The sequence below is a fragment of the Rattus rattus genome, chromosome 3 (assembly GCF_011064425.1).
Source record: "Rattus rattus isolate New Zealand chromosome 3, Rrattus_CSIRO_v1, whole genome shotgun sequence".
In the NCBI taxonomy this organism is placed as follows: Eukaryota; Metazoa; Chordata; class Mammalia; order Rodentia; family Muridae; genus Rattus; species Rattus rattus.
In genome coordinates this window covers 105,079,128-105,101,450 of record NC_046156.1, presented here as the reverse complement: position 1 = coordinate 105,101,450, position 22,323 = coordinate 105,079,128, and the positions used below count along the sequence as shown (strand labels likewise).

Here is a 22,323-nt window from a genome sequence, read left to right as displayed (position 1 = left end):
AATTGGTTCAGGGCCTTCACTTTTGCTATTGTACTATGGAAGGGGTGGCTTATATGAAAAGATAACAACAACAGAAAAGCAAGATGTGTATTTGCCAGTTTATTCAAAGAACAGAAAGCCAATGTCTCCCATACACACATCATGTCTGTTTTCCTTATTTTTTTAATCTTGATTTTTACTAAACAATAGTCAATAGTTATATTTGACTCTTTCTTTCCATGTAGTGGTAATTGTGGGTTAGCTCAAATGTTGACAAATACATAATTATTTGAAGAAAACCTGAATGAGAATTACACATAGCTAAGGAACTACACAGAAGTTCTAGAAGGGAATTCAGATGAAGAAAATCTCTTGACACAGAACTGTCATGTGGATTTATGGGAACATTGGTTCTTTGTATATTTTAACATAATACCTGCATAGTAGTAAAATGTTTTGTTTTTATAAATGAAATAACTTTCTATTTCATGATAAAATATATGAGCTACATAGTTTCAACTTTTATACACAAATTTCAAATTAAAGCTTTATGTCATTGGATTTGCCCAGTAAATTGGAGGCAGGCTAAACGTTTTTATTTCTATTTTGGTGCATGTGTGAATATCTCTGCATGTGACGTTTGTGTATGGTGAGTGTAGAAGCCAGACACGGATCTCCAGATGAGGAGCTGCAGTTAAAGTTGCTTGTAAACCTCCTGTCGTAGATGTAGAGCAGTGCATCCCAATTTTCCATAAGAGCAGCAAATGCTTTTACACTTTTAGCACCAAGAACTCAAAATCTTAAGTGTGATTTTATTCATAATTATCCGTAAACAAAAAAAAATTCACTAGCAATTCAAATAATACACAACAATTACAACCTTTTGGAAAGAAGTCTGCTCATCTGTATACACATGTAAAACTTTTCACCGTGAAATTATAGAAATTTCAATAGAGATTTGCTCAAATAAACCATAAATTTAAAAATACCATTTTGAATTTACAACATGCTGAAAAGTTATACATTCTTAAATATTGTGACAGTGTACAAATCACATTTAAACATTTGTCACTTGGTGGCAACTTATTTGTTTTCAAACTGTATAGGACAGAGAAGGCTTTTGGAGCCATGCTAATGTGTCCATTTGGATACTCCTTTATATATTCATTATGTTTTTTTCTCCTTTGCTTTTGAAAGTATTTATACTTATTTCTTCTGTTTAAATGGCTGATGGCAAGTGATTTCAGGGTGATCTGTATTCCTTAGAAAGTATCACATGTTTTTATTTAGCAAAATTTCTTTGGAAACATGGAAAAACTTTGTATTTCATCTTTCAGTTTCTTACAGAAAAATAACTCATTATTTTAACAGAAGACATGCTTAGAATGTCCTGTGTTGAGGATAATTAACATGTCACTCTTCTGCTCCTGACTTCGCTTTATAGGAGCCACCCTGCCTGATCTGAAACAAACCAGTGGGTGATACCTAAGTGACAGTGCAGATAAAGGCAACATACAGATATTGAACACTCGTGAATGTATTCCATGATGGGCGTTTATTAAGGAAAGGCACTAAAGTACCATACAACTTCAAGAGCAACATCTATAAGATTAATAAACTGTATACAGGCTGCAGATAGATCAGCCAAGAAAGTGCTTATATTCAAGAATAAGGACTTGAGTTCAGTGTGCAGAACTAAGAAGCTAAGAAGCTAGGAATGATGAAAGCCTTTTGATTCCAGCACTGGGAAGTTTCAGACAGGAAATTCCTTCAATTCCCAGCTAATCTATGCACCCTAGGAGTGACCTTTGAGTCAATGAGAGATCCAATATTTAAAAAAGAAGTTTGATGTCTTCTATTTTCATATACCTTAATAAGAACTAACATATATATGTGTGACTATGCAATTCTACATATACATATACACATAAACAGAGAAACACACGAAAGGAAAACATTAAACGACATCATTGCTGTAGTGTTCCTATGTTGAGTTTTAATAATTTCAATTTCCTGAAAGCAAATTCTAAACATTTTCATTAGATTTTTGCAAATAATAACCATGACAAAGAAGAAAGTTCATATTAAATAATGAAAAACCAGAATAGGAAAGAGCTAAAATTATTTACTTCATATAAAGTCAATATATAGCTGTATTAACTGAATATCTACTTCTATATCACAAAATGATATAGAAGCTTTGTTCTCTCTCTCTCTCTCTCTCTCTCTCTCTCTCTCTCTCTCTCTCAATAATATGCAATCTTTTATGTCCCTATTTGTAACTATTCAAGGATTTAGAAGGTTTTTCTCTCATTCTATTAACTGCATACTGTCATTATAATGGATATGCATATGTATAGATGTAGATCACATAGCACTTTAAGATTTTATGTATTTCCCTGCTAATTACATGTAAACATGGTAAGTACAGTCATATCTTTACATGTATTTTATTATTATTATTATTACTATTACTATTACTATTATTATTATTATATACTTAAAAGCTTTTCTACAGAGGTGATGCTTTCCAAATGTTAAATGCATGAATATGGGAAAGTGTGAAGGAAATGTTAACTTAATCTTTAAATAAAGGACCAGGCAGATGAAATGGCTCAGGGATAAAGGGACTTGGTGCCAAGCCAGATGTCTGTCTCCAGAAAACACATGTTAGAAAGAGAGAACCAACTCTTATTTTTCACAAATTTAATTTTAATCTCGTATATATTATTTTCAAACATTGTTAGATACAGGTTAACAAATTCTCTAAAAGTTGACAATTGTGTCTGAATAATTAGTACAAACTAGATCCATCCAGCCACTCAGAACAAGAACCATCTCGTCGCCTTGGAAGAAGGAACTAAGTAAGTGCCCAAAATGATGCTTGACCCTGAACTCTGTAGACCACCCAGCATAGGACTCCTGAGTCACTCATGGGTTGTCTGTTATTTATACTTAAAAATTTTCTAAATGAAATAGAAGTTTTACTAATGTATCTTTTTTTTTTTTTTTTTTGGAGCTGAGGACCGAACCCAGGGCCTTGTGCTTGCCTTGCCTCAGTGTCCCTTTGTCCATGACATACATGTACGTGCGCATGCGTGCGCGCGCGCACACACACACGCGCACACACACACGCACACACACACACACACAAACTAAATAATATTGTATAATTTTAAAGAGTATAAAGATGTGCAACATCCTTTTCATTATATTATGAGGAATTTAGATCTTAGGTTGATCTCTAAAGCTAGTAGAATTGGAGAGTATCTGTGAAGAAATATATTCTTTAATCAGTTGTAATATTTAATTTTAAAGATTGAAATGCTTTAATGACTGACATATACAATGAATACAAGATTTGTCCTAATAATCTAACATATTATTGGTGAGGCAAACAGAATATAGCTAGTAATTCAAACAAAGGAGACATGCACAAAAAAGGGTTTAGTAGACAAACACTATACTGAAAAATTGAGAGGTTTAAAAATTAATAAGAAATTAGAATTCCAACAGCAGAAAGGAGGGGTAACACTACATATAACAAGAAATTTCATGATTTAGTTGCATTACAATTAAAGATTTTGTATATATTTCTCCAACATGTATTGAAAGGTATTCATGCATAAAATATCCCTTTGTGAAAAAACTAAATAAGTATTTAAAATATTTATTTCAAAAATAATGTTTGCATCTGAACACTGATAGGAACCCAAGGAGTGAATGTGAAAGTGTAACAAAATATTCCTGAGGATGCCTGAACTCTGCTGCTGGAAATGCAAGTGAAGAATGATGCTCCATAATGATGGTTGTTGTTGTTGTTGTTGTTGTTGTTTTAATTTCTTAGTTGAGCTAATAAAACCTATATTGGCTTGAGAAAACTCTGAAAGGTAGAATTCACATATACATATGGGGAAATTACAATATAGCAGTTTCCTCAGAGGTAATAACAAAATGTAGAGAAACTACACCTTACAGAAAGCAGGAATATCATCTCCTTGCAGTGAAACCAAAAGAGAGACACACAAACATAATTCCACCTCCAGCAACGAAAGTAACAGGAAGTAACAATCATTATTCCTTAGCATCTCTCAACGTCAACGGACTCAATTCCCCAATAAAAAGACATAGACTAACGGACTGGATACGTAAAGAGGACCGAGCATTTTGCTGCATGCAGGAAACACACCTCAGAGACAAAGACAGACATTGCCTCAAAGTAACTGTCTGGAAAACAACTTTCCAAGCAAATGACCTGAAGAAACAAGTTGCGTTGCCATTCTAATATTGAATAAAATTGACTTTCAACCAAAAGTCATTTAAAAAGATAAGGAAGGACACTTCATATTCATCAAAGGAAAAATCCACCAAGATGAACTCTCAGTCCTAAATATCTATGCTTCAAATGCAAGGGCACCTACATTCATAAAAGAAACCTTACTAAAGCTCAAAGCACACATTGCTCCTCACACAATAATAGTAGGAGATTTCAACACCCCACTCTCTTCAATGGACAGATATGGAAACAGAAATTAAACAGAGACATAGATAAACTAACAGTAGTTATGAGCCAAATGAGTTTAACAGATATTTATAGAACAGTCCATCCTAAAACAAAAGGATATACCTTCTTCTCAGCATCTAGTGATACTTCTACAAAATTGACCATATAATCGGTCACAAAACAGGCCTCAACAGATGCAGGAAAATAGAATTAATCCCATGTATCCTATTAGTTCACCACGGACTAAGACTGGTCTTCAATAACAACAATGACAGAAAGCCCACATGCTCATGGAAGTTGAACAATGCTTTACTCAATGACAACTTGATAAAAGAAGAAATAAAGAAATTAAAGACTTCTTAGAATTTAATGAAAATGAAGAAACAACATGCCCTAACGTATGGGACACAATGAAAGGGGTGCTAAGAGGAAAGCTCATAGCTCTGATTACCTGCAAAATGAAACAGGACATTCCACTACTCGAGGACCCAGTTATACCAATCCTGGACATATACCCAAGAGAGCCTCCAACATACAAAAGACACATGCTCTACTATGTTCATAGCAACCTTATTTATAATAGCCAGAAGCTGGAAAGAACCCAGATGCCCTTCAACAGAGGAATGGATTCAAAACATGTGGTACATCTACACAATGGAGTACTATTCAGCTATCAAAAACAATGACTTCATGAAATTCATAGGCAAATGGAATGAACTAGAAAATATCATACTGAGTGAAGTAAGCCAATCACAGAAAAGCACACTTGGTATGTGCTCATCAATAGGTGGATATTAGCCCAAAAGCTCAAATTACCCAAGATGCAATCCACAGACCACAGGAAGCTCAAGAAGAAAGATGTCCAAAATGTGGATCCTCCCACTCCTTTTTAAAAGGGGGAAAATATCCATAGTAGGGGATATGGAAGCAAAGTTTAGAGCAGCAACTGAAGGAATGGCCATTCAGAGTCTGCTCCACATGTGGCCCACATATATATATGTGGCCCATATGGTGGATACATATTTGGTGTATATATATATATATATATATATATATATATATATATATATATATATATATATATATCCCCAAAACTAGATAAGAGTGATGAAGCTAAAAAAGGCATGCTGAAAGTGACCGGGTATAGATCTCTCCTGAGAGACACATCCAGAGCATGTCCAATACAGAGGTCAGTGCTAGCAACAAACCACTGTCTAAGAACAGGATCCCCTTGGGGGGAATTAGAGGAAGTATTGAAAGAGTTGAAGGAGCTTTCAACCCCAGAAGAACAGCAATGCCAACCAACCAGAGCTTCCACGGACTAAACTGCTTCTGAAAGACTATACATGAACTGACCCAGGGCTCCAACTGCATATGTAGCAGAGAATAGCCTTGTTGGGGCACCAATGGAAGGGGAAGCACTTGGTCCTGCCAAGATTGGACCCTCAGTGCAGGGGAATGTTGGGGAGTGGTAAAGAGGGCGGATGGGGGGAACAGCCGTATGGGGGATGGGTAAGAGATGGGGGTTTATGGACAGGAAACCGGGAAAGGGAATAACATTTGAAATGTAAGTAAAGAAATATATCTAATTTAAAACAAACAAAAAAAGCACAAAAAGAATGTAGTAGGAGACTAAGCAAATTGTTTATTGTTCACTTCAGTGGTACCAAGTAACGAGTGGAAGATAAAACGCACACAGACTTCAGAAACAAATCTGTTGACAGCCATAAAACAAACCCCAAAACACAAAACCACTGGCAGCCATGAAAAAAGATTTTTCAAGAATCATGAAATTATTAGCAAGGTGTGACCAAGTATGCCTGGACTGTCGATAGACATCTCTATCCAAGGTGTACAGGACACAAGGCTGAGAAGAAATGAGTTACAGGGCATTCTCGATAACAAGACATGGATAGTACCAAAAATAAACATGGAGTCAAGAAGAGAGAAGAAGATAATCTCTTAATTGTCACAGAGTTGGAGACAATATGCATACCTAGGTAACTTTATAACTTGTCGGAATAAAAGGAACTCAGGTGAGGGACAGAATAAGAGCCACACAATTGCCCACTGCAGTGGGTCCTCTACCGTTTTGAGCATACAGGAAAGAACTGCATTGCTGGGATTGCTCCCAAGACAATAAGTTGAAATATAAACAATTTGAAACTATGGTGACCTCAATAAAGATTTTCTTTTGCAAGTTATTGAGAGAGAAGAATGCCAAAAGTGCTATTTATCCAAACACAAGTAGACACTTGGTAATAGATTTCAGGGACATGGAGAAATAATGCTTTATTTTCTCACAGAAGCAGTTTTTGAACAGAAAAAAAATTGAAAAACCAAACTGCAAAAGCATCGCAATTTAGGTGGATGAAAAAAGAAAACTTTTATATCAGACATTCAAAATACTGCTTTCGAGCTAAGCACGGGCAAGTCAGATTGCTGAAGCAGGTAAGAAAGCCTGCTCAATCAGCATTCTATTTTTATTTTTTAAAAGGAAACGGAAAGCAACATAAAATTGAACAAGAACCTCCTGGCTCAGATGATAAAGTATGATTGTGAAAACTGTTCTGAAGAGTTCCAGCTTAGGTGAGTGCTGGAAGGCTAGAAAGCCAGCCAAGTCTGGAGGGGTTGTGAAAGGGTTCCCAGCAAGCTCTCTGGTTCTTCACATTTACATTGTCAGAAGAATGAACACATTACCAGTCAGCTTCCTCTGCTTTGCTGACAAAGTTCCTGGAATGTGTTTCTCTCTCTCTCTCTCTCTCTCTCTCTCTCTCTCTCTCTCTCTCTCTCTCTCTCTCTCTCTCTCTCTCTCTCTGTGTGTGTGTTGGGGACACTTTCTGTGCATGTGTGTGTGGAGTCCAGTAGTTGATACTGCTTATCTACTAACATTGCTCTATCTTTTATTTTTTCTTTTTGAGCCAAGTTATTGCAGGAGGCAGGGAACTTACTGTCTTAGTTAAATTGGCTGGTGGACAGCACCCCTGTATCTGCCTGTCTCTGCCATGTGCCTGCTCTGGGTTTCAGGTGCATACCATGTATGACACTGGCATGTGCATGAGTGCTGGGGACTGACCACAGGTCCTCCTCATACACCCTCCCTGGCCTTGGACCAGCTTCCAAGATTCAGCTTGCATAAGACATTCATTCCTGAGTCTGAAGACAGGTTGGAGTGTAATTAAGAGTTGTGAAAAATTACTTTGTAGCAAATATATAGATATTGGAGCAGATTCAAATTTAAATTATGATTTTACCAACTATCATCTAGAAATTTTCTCATAGATATAAAGAGATTGTCATGTTTACTTTCCTTCTTAGAGTTTAAATATCCTATAAATATATTTGAATTTCCTCTTTCACATTGTGTTAGTTAAAGAAATTACAATAAATAGCTCAAAACAATATTAAAGTGTATTTTGCAAAAGTTCAAATTATGACCCTAATTGAAGTGTACTGTGGATATATTTCAAACAAATGGTATAATTCATTAATGATTGATGCACTAGAGGGAATGTCCATTGCAAAGCCATTCAAAAGCATTCATGATGGCATTACTGAGATTAATTTGCTAAATTGTTCTTATTAAACAAACTGATCTCTAATTTTAGAAAAATAAAAAAACTAATTTAATCAACGATGTTCCCAATAGAATCAATTATATTCCAATTAAGATCTTAATGAAATTTATAAAATGTCTATTGAATAATTGGATGTGGTAGAGTGCAGTCAGGGGAATCTAATTGTTCATCACTATTTCCTCTTTTGGTGCCTCATGTGGACTGTTTGTCTCTTCTAACTTAGTTCCCAGGAAGATCTTGTAGATTTCAGGTTCCTTTAGATAATACTACCTTCCAGCATTTTGGCTTCTTTAACCATATATATCTGATTAGGGAGGGGACTTATCACCGTTATATCATTTTTTTTCTGAAATTATGAATCTGTGTTCAAAACTTTATTGATAAAAATTTATTGTAAGCTTAAATTGAAGATAAAGAAAATAAAGAGGTTGAGAAGAAAATATGACATATCTGAAAAAGCTTCCAGAGAAAGAGACAGGAAGGAGACCTACCTATGTATGGGTGTGGACCTAGCCATATGTAGGCATAGTCTCTAGAGGTACAGAAAGCCTATTCTCACTTTCTTCATTATTTGCTCACATTGTGGTTTGGATGGAGTGTCCTTATTTAGAACTAAGGAGAGGGGAATAAAGGTACCATGGGAAAGGCCTCTAATGCCTGGGAAGGCACCTTCCTGTGATATTTAAGAATATGAAAAATTCTATCTCTCTTTTTTGATCCTTTCTCAGAGTCAAGGAGCTCAAGAAGTTAGACATGTGGATCCTCCATGGTTGTATATGCATGTCACCACCTTGCCCTAATCTTAAGGGACATTCTAGATGCCCAGTATCTCCCCAAGGGAGATACCCCACTCCTGGCTCTTGTGATGTTCTTTATATCTTGCCTGTTGCTCTACTTGCTAATGAATCTAGCAATGAAAATCAGTTTCCATGCCTAAAATCAAGTAGAAATAAAGCAATCTCTTGCAAAACAGCTCATCTGTTCCTGTTCTGAAAGGTACCAAGTATTACCTTAGACTTTGACTTTAGGCTTGAATAGAGACTTAATTCATTTGCAAACTACTCCCATTAGCTTGAGGTCAAGAAGTGATGCTTCCTCTCCACAGGTCAAAGCTGGTAAACCATTGTAACACCACTCATTGCTAATGTGTAAAGAGACCTCCATTACAAACTTCAGCTTCACATTGAACATATCTCCCCTCATTTCATACAGCATTTTTAGCCACAGCTGGTGTAAATTTTTTTTTTGTATTTTAGGAATCACATGTCCTATGCATCATTTCTCAGAGGTATTCCTCCTTCATTATTTTCAGCTGGACGTTATTAGTTTGTGTTACTATCACTCTGATGAAACATGATGACCAAACCTAATTGCCAGGACAGAGTTTATGTAGCTTACACTTCTATGATGTTCTTCACCAAAGGAAGCCAGGCTAGGAACTCAACCAGGGCAGGAACCTGGATGCAGAAGCTGATGCAAAAGCCAGAGAGGAGTGCTGATTATTGACTTGCGTACAGGGTTTGAGTGGGTGATGATGGGTAACAAAGATTAGGTAGAAACAACTCCACATTGTAGTCAAGAGTTACCACATTTCCTCCCTTCTTCAGATATTCAAGAGAATAACATTGTGAAACTATAGACAGACATTATTCTATGTGTAAATATATATATATTTGAAGAACCTGAAGCTCAAGAATTATAAAGCCTGGATAGTGGATTCAAGGATACTTTTATTTTCTACGATACAGAAGTCTGATATATCTGTGCGTATGAGATAGAAATGTTTCCTCTCTTTAAAAATTTCTAGCTGATAATGGTAGTTGACTTGTGTAGGAAGAATAATTAGAGCTTAGGAAGTTTTATTTTCTCACATAATTATATTAGGAAACTAAGATTCACTTGGTGATCATAATTACCATAATTCAGATAATTTCTGAAACTCTGTGAAAATGTATGCCTTCATTTGGTAGCAATTATTCTTCTCAGTGATTCTCTGGCTTCAATAATGGTATTGAATTTCCAAGAAAAAAATTACATCTATAAAGATATTATGCATGATCATGCATGTACACAGACACACAGAGTACATCTTACCTGGTTTTAGTCATGTATCAGAATATCATAGAATGACAATCACCTATTAAATAAACTTTCACAGTTTCCTAGTTTAATAAAAACAAGTTGTGAAATGTATCTGTCCCAACCATTAAATTGCAGAGCACTGAAACAATGTCTAAAGGCCATTCCACAAGCAACATGAATTACCATGCACACATTTTAATATGCATGAGATTGATAAAGTGAGCCAGATTTGCATTCCATACATAAAACTGTCAACCCACATTTTCATGATAAATCATGAAGAGAATAAAGGGGTGCTCAGGCATAGAAACACTGCATATATTTTCTGGGCTAACAAAGGCATCTCCTCTGTGTCTGATTCACTTGTACTAATTTCTAAGACACCCAACTTTTTACCAGAAGGCTAATATCACAATTATAATTGAAGAGTATCATGCTGAAAAAGATGGCACTTCTTTATAATATTCATAGGCTGTAGTAATTATATCAAATGTGGCTTTAATATTTTAAACTATTATTTTCTAATTTATTGCATTTTTATAAAAACCCTTACTAAAGGATAAGATATAAGAGAAAGCATTTAACTGTCATCCTGAAACAGTTAAACTGCCTGCCATTCTGTGGAATATAAGTATTTCATATTGTCTAATGAGATCCTATGGTGGTTTGAATAAAATTGACCTCCATAGACTCATATATTGGAATGCTTGGGCATTATTAGGGCGTGGCACTATGTGAGAGGGATTAGAAGTTGTGGTTTCTTTAGAGGAAGTATGTCTCTGGGGATTGGCTTTGCGTTTCAGATGCTGAAGCCAGGCTCAATATCATGTTCTCTCTCTCTCTCTCTCTCTCTCTCTCTCTCTCTCTCTCTCTCCCCCCCCTCTCTCTCTGACAGACGCTTGACATGCACACACACTACTTTTCTTTGGTTCCAGATATAGAACTCTCTCAGCTGAGATGTCTGCCCGCACGCCACCGTACGTTTCCCCCCACGGTGAGGATAATGGGCTAAACCTCTGAAACTGTAAGCTAGCCTCCAATAAAATACTTTTCTTTTTTGTTAGATTTTCCATAGTTTTAGTGTCTCTGAATAGCAATAGAACATTGACCAAGACACCTATATTTTTAAAACAATAATGTACTGAGGCTTGTATGTGTATGTTTAGACAGCTCCAGCATAACATAAGCTACACCTATTATTTAAAAAAAAAAAAAAGAACAGTGCCTATTCAGTGTGTGCCTATACCATCATGGTTGCCACACTAGAACATCTTAAAGTGACCTCATATTCTCCTGCAAGCCCACTGCCAAGCAGTCTCTCAGTTCTGTATAGTCAGTTTTTGACCTGATATCACATTGTTCCTCCTCACAGGTGCCCTCTAGCGTCCCTGCTTCTAACCCCCTGGCATTGCAAGTTCTTGATATAACTATCGCCAGCCACCTTAAAAGAGCAAAATCATCTACCCTGCTAAAAACTCCATGAATCACTGATATTTCACTCTAAGTGAAAGGCAAAATTGCTTACTGTACTGGTAATCGAGTCACAGGACTTCCTAAACTTCTGCAGGTGGGATCTTTTCTGCCTGAGAAATTGTTCTAGAACCCCAGGAATATAACTATTAAAATAGTTATGTAAGTCAAGCGGTCATTGGTTAGAGATGGCAAAGAATTTTTAAATGACTCTCTCTCTCTCTCTCTCTCTCTCTCTATATATATATATATATATATATATATATATACACACACATATACACACACATATATACACATACATACATTGTAAGCATAATTATTAAAGTTGACAAACATAAATATCAATACATTTGAAATGCTTGTTTGTTTTGTCTGAAGAATTAAATCTTGGCTGAATAATTGATGGTGCAAAATGTATTCTCTAACAATATTCAGTGTTGAATATTTGTTTCCATAATTGTCAGTGTTGAGAATAACCATTAACATACGTGATTGGTACAGAATAGCAAAAGGATGTGTAGGGCCATTCCAGAATGTTCTTGACATCCTATCCTCTTCCAACCACAGCTCACTTAGCAATTCCCCATGAAATTCAAATCAGTAACTGGAACATAAAGGTTTAAATCATACATTCTAACATCATGCAAATCATAGATATACTAATTTGATTCTTGTATGCAAAAGTCAAGAAGGAAACATTAGAAGTTCTCATTTTTCATAACTATCAATTTCTATAAAAGTAGCAAACACTATTTCCACAGTCAAACTGCTCATAACACACAAGTGGCTCAGATCTGAGCTGGTGTTCCCGGTATTCACTAATGTTACATCCAGGCTGTGGAGTATGCAATGCAAGTGCGCATGCCATGTGTTCTGAACTAGACCTGTAGGGAAGATGTGATACACACGTTAGCATTGCCACATACCCCATTAACTGTGCATGAATTAGTCTAAGGTCATTGTGTTTTCAGTAACCTCCCACTGTTGTTAAATTATTTACAACACACTGTATTGTACTCAATTATATAAGCCAGATGTGGTCTCACCTACAATATAACAATTTGGTCCACAGGGCTGTACTTGGGCAGGACCTGGCTGCCCCTAATGCATCCCTACCAGTTTTCTGGTTGCTGGTTTAACCATACAAGGGACTGTTGGCACGAGCCTTTCTTTTTGCCTGGATATTAAACCAATTAGCCACCCCACTGCAACATTTTGCTTTTTCTAATGTTGAAAAGACTGGTGAAAGGAAAGATAATTAGCTTCATTTTTAAAAATTTGTTTTACAGAATTCTGTCTCCATTTTTATCACACACTTGCTAAGTTTTCCCAACTGAAAATCCTCAACACATTTGCATATTTTACAAATCATCATTGTTTTACTTCCGGTCCAAATCAATATATGCTTTGAAGCGAATAGTGCTGGTTAAGCTTCTTGCCTGGCATATGCTCTTCTTTTTAGAATTAACTGGGGCACTTGGGTATGCCTGGGTATCAGCAGAAGTAAATCCAAATGACTGACTCTTTTAAACAGGTTCACTGACTGTCTACCAGGAATTGTTTTAGACCTTTGAAATACATCTTTGAACAAAATAAACAAGTGCCTTTCATCGGTGGATCTTATGTTGTGATTGAGATAAATGATGCGAAAGAATGGAGCTTTAGATTACAGTAATATTGAAATCAGTTAAACAGTGTAACAAGAATGACATAGCAGGAGACAGAGCATATACAGTAACTTGGAACACACTAGATTACTTTCCATACTTTGCAAATGAGATGGCTTACCTGAATGGTCTTGAGTTACAGCCACAAGGGAGAATTGACTCCCACAAGTTGTCCTCTAATCTCATGTTTGCTATGGCATGTGTGTGTCCATGCACGTGCACAATATACAAATAATTTGAATTAAATATAATTTGATACTGATTTAAATTTGTCAGCTACTACTGAGGTATGTTTATTCTGCTTTAAACAGTTTGAAAACAGAGAACTAAAGAACAGAAAAAACCCTAGCAAGAATACTCCCCAGAGAACGTGAAAAGCAGTAGAACAACTCAGTTTGATGTAGGAGTCAGTTTTCAGACAAAAGTGTATGGCGGAAGATTTGAGTTTCCTGTCAAGAGGCACCGCGGCAGGCAGTGTCTGGATAGCAGTGTTCCTGCTGAGTAGATGCTATGCTGTGTTGGGTTCTATGAGGACTGCTTGTTCACAGTTTCAGTTTGAACACAACGTTGATTCCATTTTCATTCCCAAACATGCTTTATCTTTTTTTTTTTTTTTGCCAAGCCATGATTGACATCTATGTAGATGAAGAAAAGAATACTTCAAACAAACCAACCTCATGTATTACTCAATAATAAAGTAAGTATTATTACTAAGTAATAAATAATAAAATAAGAAGCTTTTTTCAATCCATCCAGAAAAAAAAATTCCCTTTGCTTCTTTCCTGTAAAAGCAGTTGATTGACTTAGGAAAGAAATAAAATCTTTCATCATTATTCATGGTTCTGCTTTATTTATCATACACAATCCCCACTCTGTTTCTTCTGATAGTTCCAAACAATAATTATTTCCCAAGCAAGTATTATCCACAGGTGAATGAAAAAACCTAGAGAAATGAAAACAAGACTCCAGGAGGCCCCACGAGCTCACCACAGAAAGTCCACTGTAGCACAAAATTACAAACAAATATAATTTAGAAACAAGTATAAAGAAAGATTGACAGGTGGTTGTTCCTGCTTATGACAGTGTTAAGATTCATTTTCTTGCATTTGTTCTTTCTGCTGCAGGTAGAAATTAATATTGTGGTTTCTACCCTCAGAGAGATGCGAGGAAAAGAAAACAAACCAGCTCTCTCCCTCCCATTTCTCTCATTCTGGAATACAGTAACTTGGAGACTGCCGTTGATTTCTGCTCCCACCTCTGACTTAAATGAACAGAGACATCAGAGACATCAGCAGAGTTGATATTTATAAGAAGTTGAATATTTATAAACAATTCTCATTAATTAGCTGTGTGATGTTTATAATTTTTAAAACATAAGGAGCAGGATGTAATAACCGAGACAAATAAAAACATGACTTCTCTCTCAGAATTTGACATATGTTTGTGTGTTTGCATGTATGTTATGATCGTGCTCTCTAATTACTTAGATAGCACTGCTACTTAAGAGTAGCATCTTTAATTACCCTTTTCTCATTTGTAAGTTAGTCTCCTATTAATTGCTGATTTCACACAGTATCCAACAGACCTGTTCAAAGCATGTATTTTCACACCTGTTTACAGATCTAAAGGAATATTTAGGAGTGACATCCTCAGATACAACATGCTCTTTAATATGCCAAAGCCACCTCAAGTAAGTGATTTCCTTTTAAATCATTCATTTATCTGTTATCATGAGTAGTAATAACAGTATTTGAACTTCAGATATCCTGCCTGAGAGCAGATCCTGAGCCACAAGCTAGCTCCCTTTAATCCATTTGAATTCTTTCTTATACAATAACTCCATTTGTTTTGTTTTGATCCAGAAAATTTATAATACAGGACATTTCGAGATAAAATTCGAATGTGTTTCCATGCTAATCTGCAGTGAGATTAAGTGTTTCTATTACACTGCAGCTTCCTTTAGGAGCTTTGAATGCACGGTAGTATCTAAGAAAGAGTTGGAAGATGCTCCAAGTCATCAGGGTCCATTACTCCAGCTCTCATTAAGTTATCATTTGCCACAATATTGCTCTGCTAAGTTAATGATATTTTAAGCCCTAAACTTTCCCACCCAAGTAAGGTATCTGTTAATATTTTTGTAACAATATATAATTTGTATATTTGACTCATAAATATCTTGAAATTCCTCAATGTTTCCATCCAATAAGAGTAGTAACATATTCACAAATGTCAACATTTAAAAGTCAGAGGTGATAAACCATGGAAAGTCTAAGAACAATTGCTGTCCAGTTACTTTACCTCACCTTGATCTTCAGTTGTTGCCATGCTTTTTATATTTTAGTGCTTTTCTGTTGGCTGATTTGTATAAATATATACACTTACTTTTCCCATTTATTCCAAATTTCTTATCATGCTAAACTCAACATCCTGATCACTTGCTTTCATTTTTCAGATAATGTACTTGACATTCAAAAATAACAGTATGGGAAATTCTTTTTCTGTTTGTATTTCACAACAATATTAGTATACTTTATTTTACAGTACCTGGTAATGGCCATTTGATATTTGATGTTTCAATTCTTACTGACCTGACAGTAACTTTTATTGAATCTATCAAATCCCATCTATGCAGAAAGATATGAAGCTCTTAGAAATAAGATTTTTCCTATCATGTGTTGGAGACACTTGTTTCAGTATATTGCTACCACTCTTTGAGGAACTGGAGAGATGGTTAAGGGTAAAAGCTGTTCTTCTAGAGGACCCAGATTTGATTCCAAATTCCCAGCACTTACATGTGTCTACTTTCAGGAGGCAGTAACTCCAGGTCCACCAAACCTGAGGCCCTCTTGTGGTCTTTTCTGGCAACATACACATACACACATAGGCACATACACACAAACACACATGCACACTTACACACATACACACCTACATATATACATGCAGAATACATTAAAGCTTTCAAGGGATAGAGTGATGGCTCAGAAGCCAGAAGCATTGGCTGGTCTTCGGTGGTTCCCAGGTTAAGGTACCAGAATTCACAGGGTCATTTACAACCATAGTAACGCCACGGAATGTGATTCTCTCCTCTGATCCACAAATTCCAAGTGGGTATCTAGTGCATACATACATACATGTAATAATTTAAGATTTTTTTTAAATCTTGAGCAGTCCTTAGAAGGGGGAACAAAAATATGCACAGATAGGCAATATATCACAGTAGGAAATACGGAGACAAAGTTTGGAGCAGAGACTGAAGGAAAGGCCATCCAGAGACTCACCCACCTGGGAATCCAGCACATATATAGAGAGCAAACCCAGACAATATTGCTGATGCCAAGGAGTGCAAGCTGACAGGGGCCTGATATAGCTGTCTCCTGAGAGGCTGTGCCAGAGCATGACAAATACAAAGTCAGATGTTTGCAGCCAACCATTGAACTGAGTACGGGATTCCCATTGGAGGAGTTAGAAAAAAGATTGAAGAAGCTGAAGGGGTTTGCAACCCCATAAGAATAACAATACCAACCAACCAACCAGAGCTCCCGGGGATGAAACCACCATCCAAAGAGCACACATGGACAGACCCATGGCTCCAGCTGCATATGTGGCAGAGGATGGTCTTGTTGGGTGTCAATGGGTGGAGAAGCTCCAATGTAGAGGAATGTCAGGGCAGGGAGTTAGGAAGGGGTGGGTGGGTAGGTGTTCACCCTCATAGAAGCACGGGGAGGGGGGATGGGATACAGGGTTTATGTATGAGAAAACAGGAAAGGGGATAACATTTGAAATGTAAATTTAAAAATATCCAATTAAATAAAGAAAAGAAAAGAAATCTTGAGAAAATTTATAAAAGTTATATTTGTACTTTTTATGGAATCATGTACTGCTGTAAGGTATATTTAAGTAGACATTCAAGCTTTACATTTATCTTTATGATCATTGTTGTCTCATAAGCAGTTTTAATACCATGTCTTCAATATAAGACATCACATTAAATCCAGGATTTGCATTTCCGTATAGACCTTTAGTTCACCTCTTTATACCTTCTTTATCTACAGATTGAGATACTGCTATGTTATGATTCATCGCATGTAATTCATTTTAATAATTGATGGAGGTATTTCCTTTGTTTCTTTTTCCATCTATGTGAGTCTGTCCTTGCCACTACTTACAGTCAGCAGTCCTTACGAAGTCACTACTGCTAACATTTGAGGTTTATTTGTCTACCTTGGTTACTTTTGCACCAACATACTGATTTTTTTGTATTCTGTTCTATCAATGTGAGTTCACTTTCTATCAAAAGTTTGATTAAAAAAGGGAAATCCATGGCAGTGAGTCGAAGACAAAGGTACAAAACAGTAGCCAATACCTGGTATGATGTTTTCCATTTATTATAAAGCTTGATACAAAGCATGGTTAGGAAAAAGGAAAGGAAAAAATTAAAGAAAAAAGAATAGGGGAAAATGCAAGCAATTCCACCAAGTATTTAAAACTGGAAAACTGGAAAACAACCTAGGCAAATGTTAGCCTCTACTTAGCCCTTTTGACTTTGACACAGTGGAATATCTTCCATTAAACACAGCCGGGCCTTGAAGAAAGGCTTTTAACCCTTCAATCATCAGGTTTAGACAAGATCCGAGAGAAGGAAAGGCACTGGAAATTCCTAAACCATTTGACATGTTCCTGCTCAGACAGTTAGTAATTGACTCAGTATCACATGCATGCACATATAGTTTTCAAAAGAAAATTCTTTCTCTCTCTCTCTCTCTCTCTCTCTCTCTCTCTCTCCTCTCCTCCCCTCTCTATCTCTCATATATATATATATATAGATATATAGATATATAGATATAGATATATATAATATTATATATACATATATATCTTAACTAAGAGGTAGAATTTGTTTCAAGTATGAAATCAATTCTAAGAGCTTGCATTCTGTGTAAATTAGTTTTATGTCACTCAGATGCATGTTCACACCTTATTTAAAAAGAGATTAGTAGCCCATGTCTGTTTAATAAGGTTTATATCAATTTCAGGCCACATATCCACACTCTTCATTCTCAATTCTGCTTCATTGTTCTCTTTGCTTTAAAGAAAGCTTAAATTTGTTAGAGATATTCTAAACATCTGGGACTCTATTCAATGCAGCATCCCATCTCAGAAGATCCCAGTATTGAACGGGATATATGACACATAGACATTTCTAATATTATAACCCCAAATGCATATGCACAAATATAAGACCCAACATTTTAGTTTCTATTTTTATTTACTAGATTACTGAATAAGTTGTGTTGATATAAGCATTTATTACAATTTATTTATTCTTTGCCAGTAAGTACAGTGTTGAAAAGAGATGACACTTTACCTTAGACTACAATTCTTAGTTAATATATTAATTATAATAATATATTATAATAATTATATACATTATAATTATATATCATAGTTATAATATTAATCAAATCATAGGAAATATGCACCATTGTGGAGGTTTGATATCCCCCACAGGCTTATTTATGTGAATAATCAATCCTGGTTGGTAGGACTGTTTGGGGAGGTTAAGGACATTTACATGTAGAGCCTTGTTGGAGGATATAAGTCTCTCAACTTTCTGTTTTAGCACTCTGCTGCCATATGTCCTCCACCATTATGGACTCTCCTTCTGGAAAAAGGAGGTAAAATAAAGTTTTCATCTGTAAGTCACTTCTATTTTAGTGATCTTCCCCAAATTTCAAAATACTGCTGATATTATTGAAGTCAAGAAGGAGTTCTGTAACAATTCACTTGCTTTTCTAAGTAATGTGCAGTTATAGCTCCATTAATCATAGAGTTGTAGTGCAATATGAGATATTACTTTACAGTTAGAATACAATAATGCTAAAGCAGTTAAAAATAAATACCTAAAAATATTCAATAACAAGTTTAAAAATGAACAATTTTAGAGTTTTAATGCATTTCATGTTTTAAAATTCTTTAAATGACAGTATTGAAGAAAGAAATAGTAATTTTTCAAATTAAGAAAGAATGAAAAACAAGAGTTGAGGCTATAATAGGAACATATATTCAATCTTTGTTGTGGAAATCTTCTGTTTGTTGTTTGTGGCAGATCTGCATGACTCTGTGCATCTGGTAAAATTGAGTAGAGCCCAACTGTGTTGCTATTTTGCATGCACAGATGAAATCGAATAAAATTGATGAGAATAAAACTTGTGAAAACAGAGTGATAGATTATTAGGTAATATTCTGCTGTGGCATACTTATTTTACTTGGAGGAAATACCCTCAAACGTTAATGTTTGGTTCCATATGCAAACTACAATGATGCAGGCATCATAAGAGTTTTAATTTCATTATAGTAATCCAACTGTAGATATATGATTTTATGACATTCTTGGCAGATAATAAAATCAGTAGGTAGGGGCCAGTTGTATGGAGCAGATCATTAGACATGCTGAGGGAAAGACTAGTCCAGAGTTCTTTTGTGTTTCTCTCTCTCTCTCTCCCTCTCTCCCTCTCTCCCTCAGCCACTCTCCCCACTATCTCTCCTCCTTCTTCCCCGATCCTATCCCTCCCTCTTACCATCAGTCCCTCAGCTACTCCCATCCCCTCTCTCCTGGCAACCCAAAGAGAAACATGTTTGTCCCATACTGAGTTTTCTGCCATAATGATTAGCCTCACATGAGGTCCCTAGCAATAGAATCACTGGGACACAGTTTGATATGCTGAACTAAAATAAATTTTCATCCATTACCTTGTTTTTCTCAGGTGTTCTTTTCACACTGATGGAAATTTGCCAAGTAAAAAGGTGCTGGAACCATGCAAAATTTTCTCAACGGAAGACAGTGAGTCAAAGGTTTTCATTATATTTTGGGGTGTTTTCTTACAAATATATGATAATTTACAGGCAAATGTAAGTTAATACTTGTTAAAATATTGTTGTGTTTTTAGTCATGAGAATGGATTTAATGGGTAGAGATACGTGGCTACAAAGATCTTCCTAGAAAGCAAGAGAATATTACAAGCAGAAGACTGCTTATAGGAAAGATCATGTCCATTGATCCTTTATATGAAGTTCAATTGTCTATGCATGAGTTCCACACATATCCTAGCTAAATTCTTACAGCTTCTCTAGATAGAGTGAGAAGAGAACTCATTGTACTTTCTTGTGACTTTGTTTCTCTGACAAAAATAGCAACCATTCTTTTAAATTTTATTTTCTTAAATTTTAGTTAAAATATAATTATATCACTATACCAACTAGTTTTATATCAACTTGACACAAATAGAGTCATCAGAGAGGAGGACACTTCAACTGAGGATATGGCTCCATCCATAAGGTCCAGCTATCGGGATCTTTTGTTTAATTAGGGATTGATGCAGGATGGCCCAGCTCATTGTGGGTGGTGGTATCCCTGGTCTGTTGTCCTGAGATTTATAAGAAAAAAAGTTGTGAGAGCCATGGGAGGCAAGCCAGTATACAGCATCCTTCCATGCCCTCTGCATTAGTTCCTGCTTCCAAGATCCAGCCCTGTTTGAGTTCCTGCCTCGATGCTTTCAGTGGTCAACTGTTACCTATAACTGAGTGAAGTAAGCTCTTTTCTCCCCAAGTTGTTTGTCATGGTGTTTCATCACAATAGAAACCTTAACTCAACTACTTCTCTCATTCCCTTTCCTCTGTCCAGTCCATATATATGTATGTATCTTCAACCTGCTGAGTATGTCTTTGTTGTTTGTGTATGTATGGCTTCAGAATAGACCACTTTGTATTTGATAACCAGGGATTGAAAGGAACTGGGGCCAAATGTAATTCATCTTCTCTTACATTTGTTGACCATTTGCATTTGTTAATTTGAATGGGTCTTATCATTTGCCCATTTTTAATTGGTTTGATTATTTTTATTATTTTAGTTTTAAAATAGTGTGTATTTTAGCACACTTTTAGATGAATAATGACAAATAGTTTCTCATATCCTGTAAGCTATTTCCTCACTATTGATTGTATTGTTACTACTGGATAAGCTTTGTAACTGGATTTAATCCAGCTTCTCAATGTTTTGTTTGTTCCTTTTCTGTTGGCTTCCTCTCTGGAGATTAATTTCCTTCATGAATATCTTGAAATGCTTCCATATTTTTCTATGGTAGTTTTAAATTTTCAAGGGTTACATTTAAGCCTTAGATGCATTTTATGTTAGTTTTAGTAAAAAGTGAGAGATAGCATCAAGTATGAATTTCGTGTTTTCAAAAAATTCTCGTTCTCAAGCCCTCATTTATTGTATATGTGGTCTTCTCACAGTGTATGTGCTTGACATTTTTCTCAGGAAACTATTGGCTATAGTTGTGTGGATTCATCCTTAGGATCTCTATTGTGGTTAATTTGTTTGTGTCTCTGATTTTTATGTCAATATTGTGCTGTTAACCATTTTCCAATCTGGTATTTTGAAGATTCCATTTCTGCTGTCTTTACTTAGGATTGCCTTTGTGTCCCGGTCTTTGCTCTCTTATCTAGAAAACAAGATTTTGTCCAAAAGTGTGAAGTGTTTCCTCTGTTCTTCCTGTTATGTCTCTGAAGATCCGTGTTGCTAGTGCTCTAATGAAAATTTCATTAAGTCTCAGTGAGCTTTGCATATTCAGGCTTTTCACAATTTTAGTTCTTCCTATCTGAATTCGGGACGTTCCCACATATTGTAGTGAGTAATTTTTATCCAGAGCTCTCAATTCTGTGGTTAATTTTTCTAGGTATTAAATATTTTGTACCTTCTGTGAAAAAAATCACCTTCCCAGTCCATGGGCAAATTCAGGTGTGTGGAAAAGTTACTAATTAGTATATGCCAACAGTGATTTTTTTCTATTGTAACTAATTTTTTAGTTCTGGTGTTTCCATGAACTCTGTGGGAGTTTTATGTACATATCTATTAACAAGGGCTGGAGTTAGAGTCCAGTGTTGAGAATTGTATGTTTAATGTGGGAGTTTCATTCTGCAGAAAATTAAAAGACAGACTATTTAGGGCTTTTGACATGATGAAATAATTATGATTGCA

At 35.8% G+C, this 22,323-nt stretch overlaps 1 protein-coding gene across 1 annotated transcript in view; it reads left to right on the top strand.

Annotated features, from left to right (window-relative positions):
- LOC116895871 (rho GTPase-activating protein 20-like) overlaps positions 1-11,626 on the top strand; it is a 31,747-nt gene extending 20,121 nt beyond the window's left edge. The window contains 1 exon segment of the mRNA XM_032896970.1: positions 11,516-11,626. Within this exon segment, the coding sequence (XP_032752861.1) occupies positions 11,516-11,626 (111 nt within the window).
- The last annotated feature ends 10,697 nt before the right edge of the window (positions 11,627-22,323 follow it).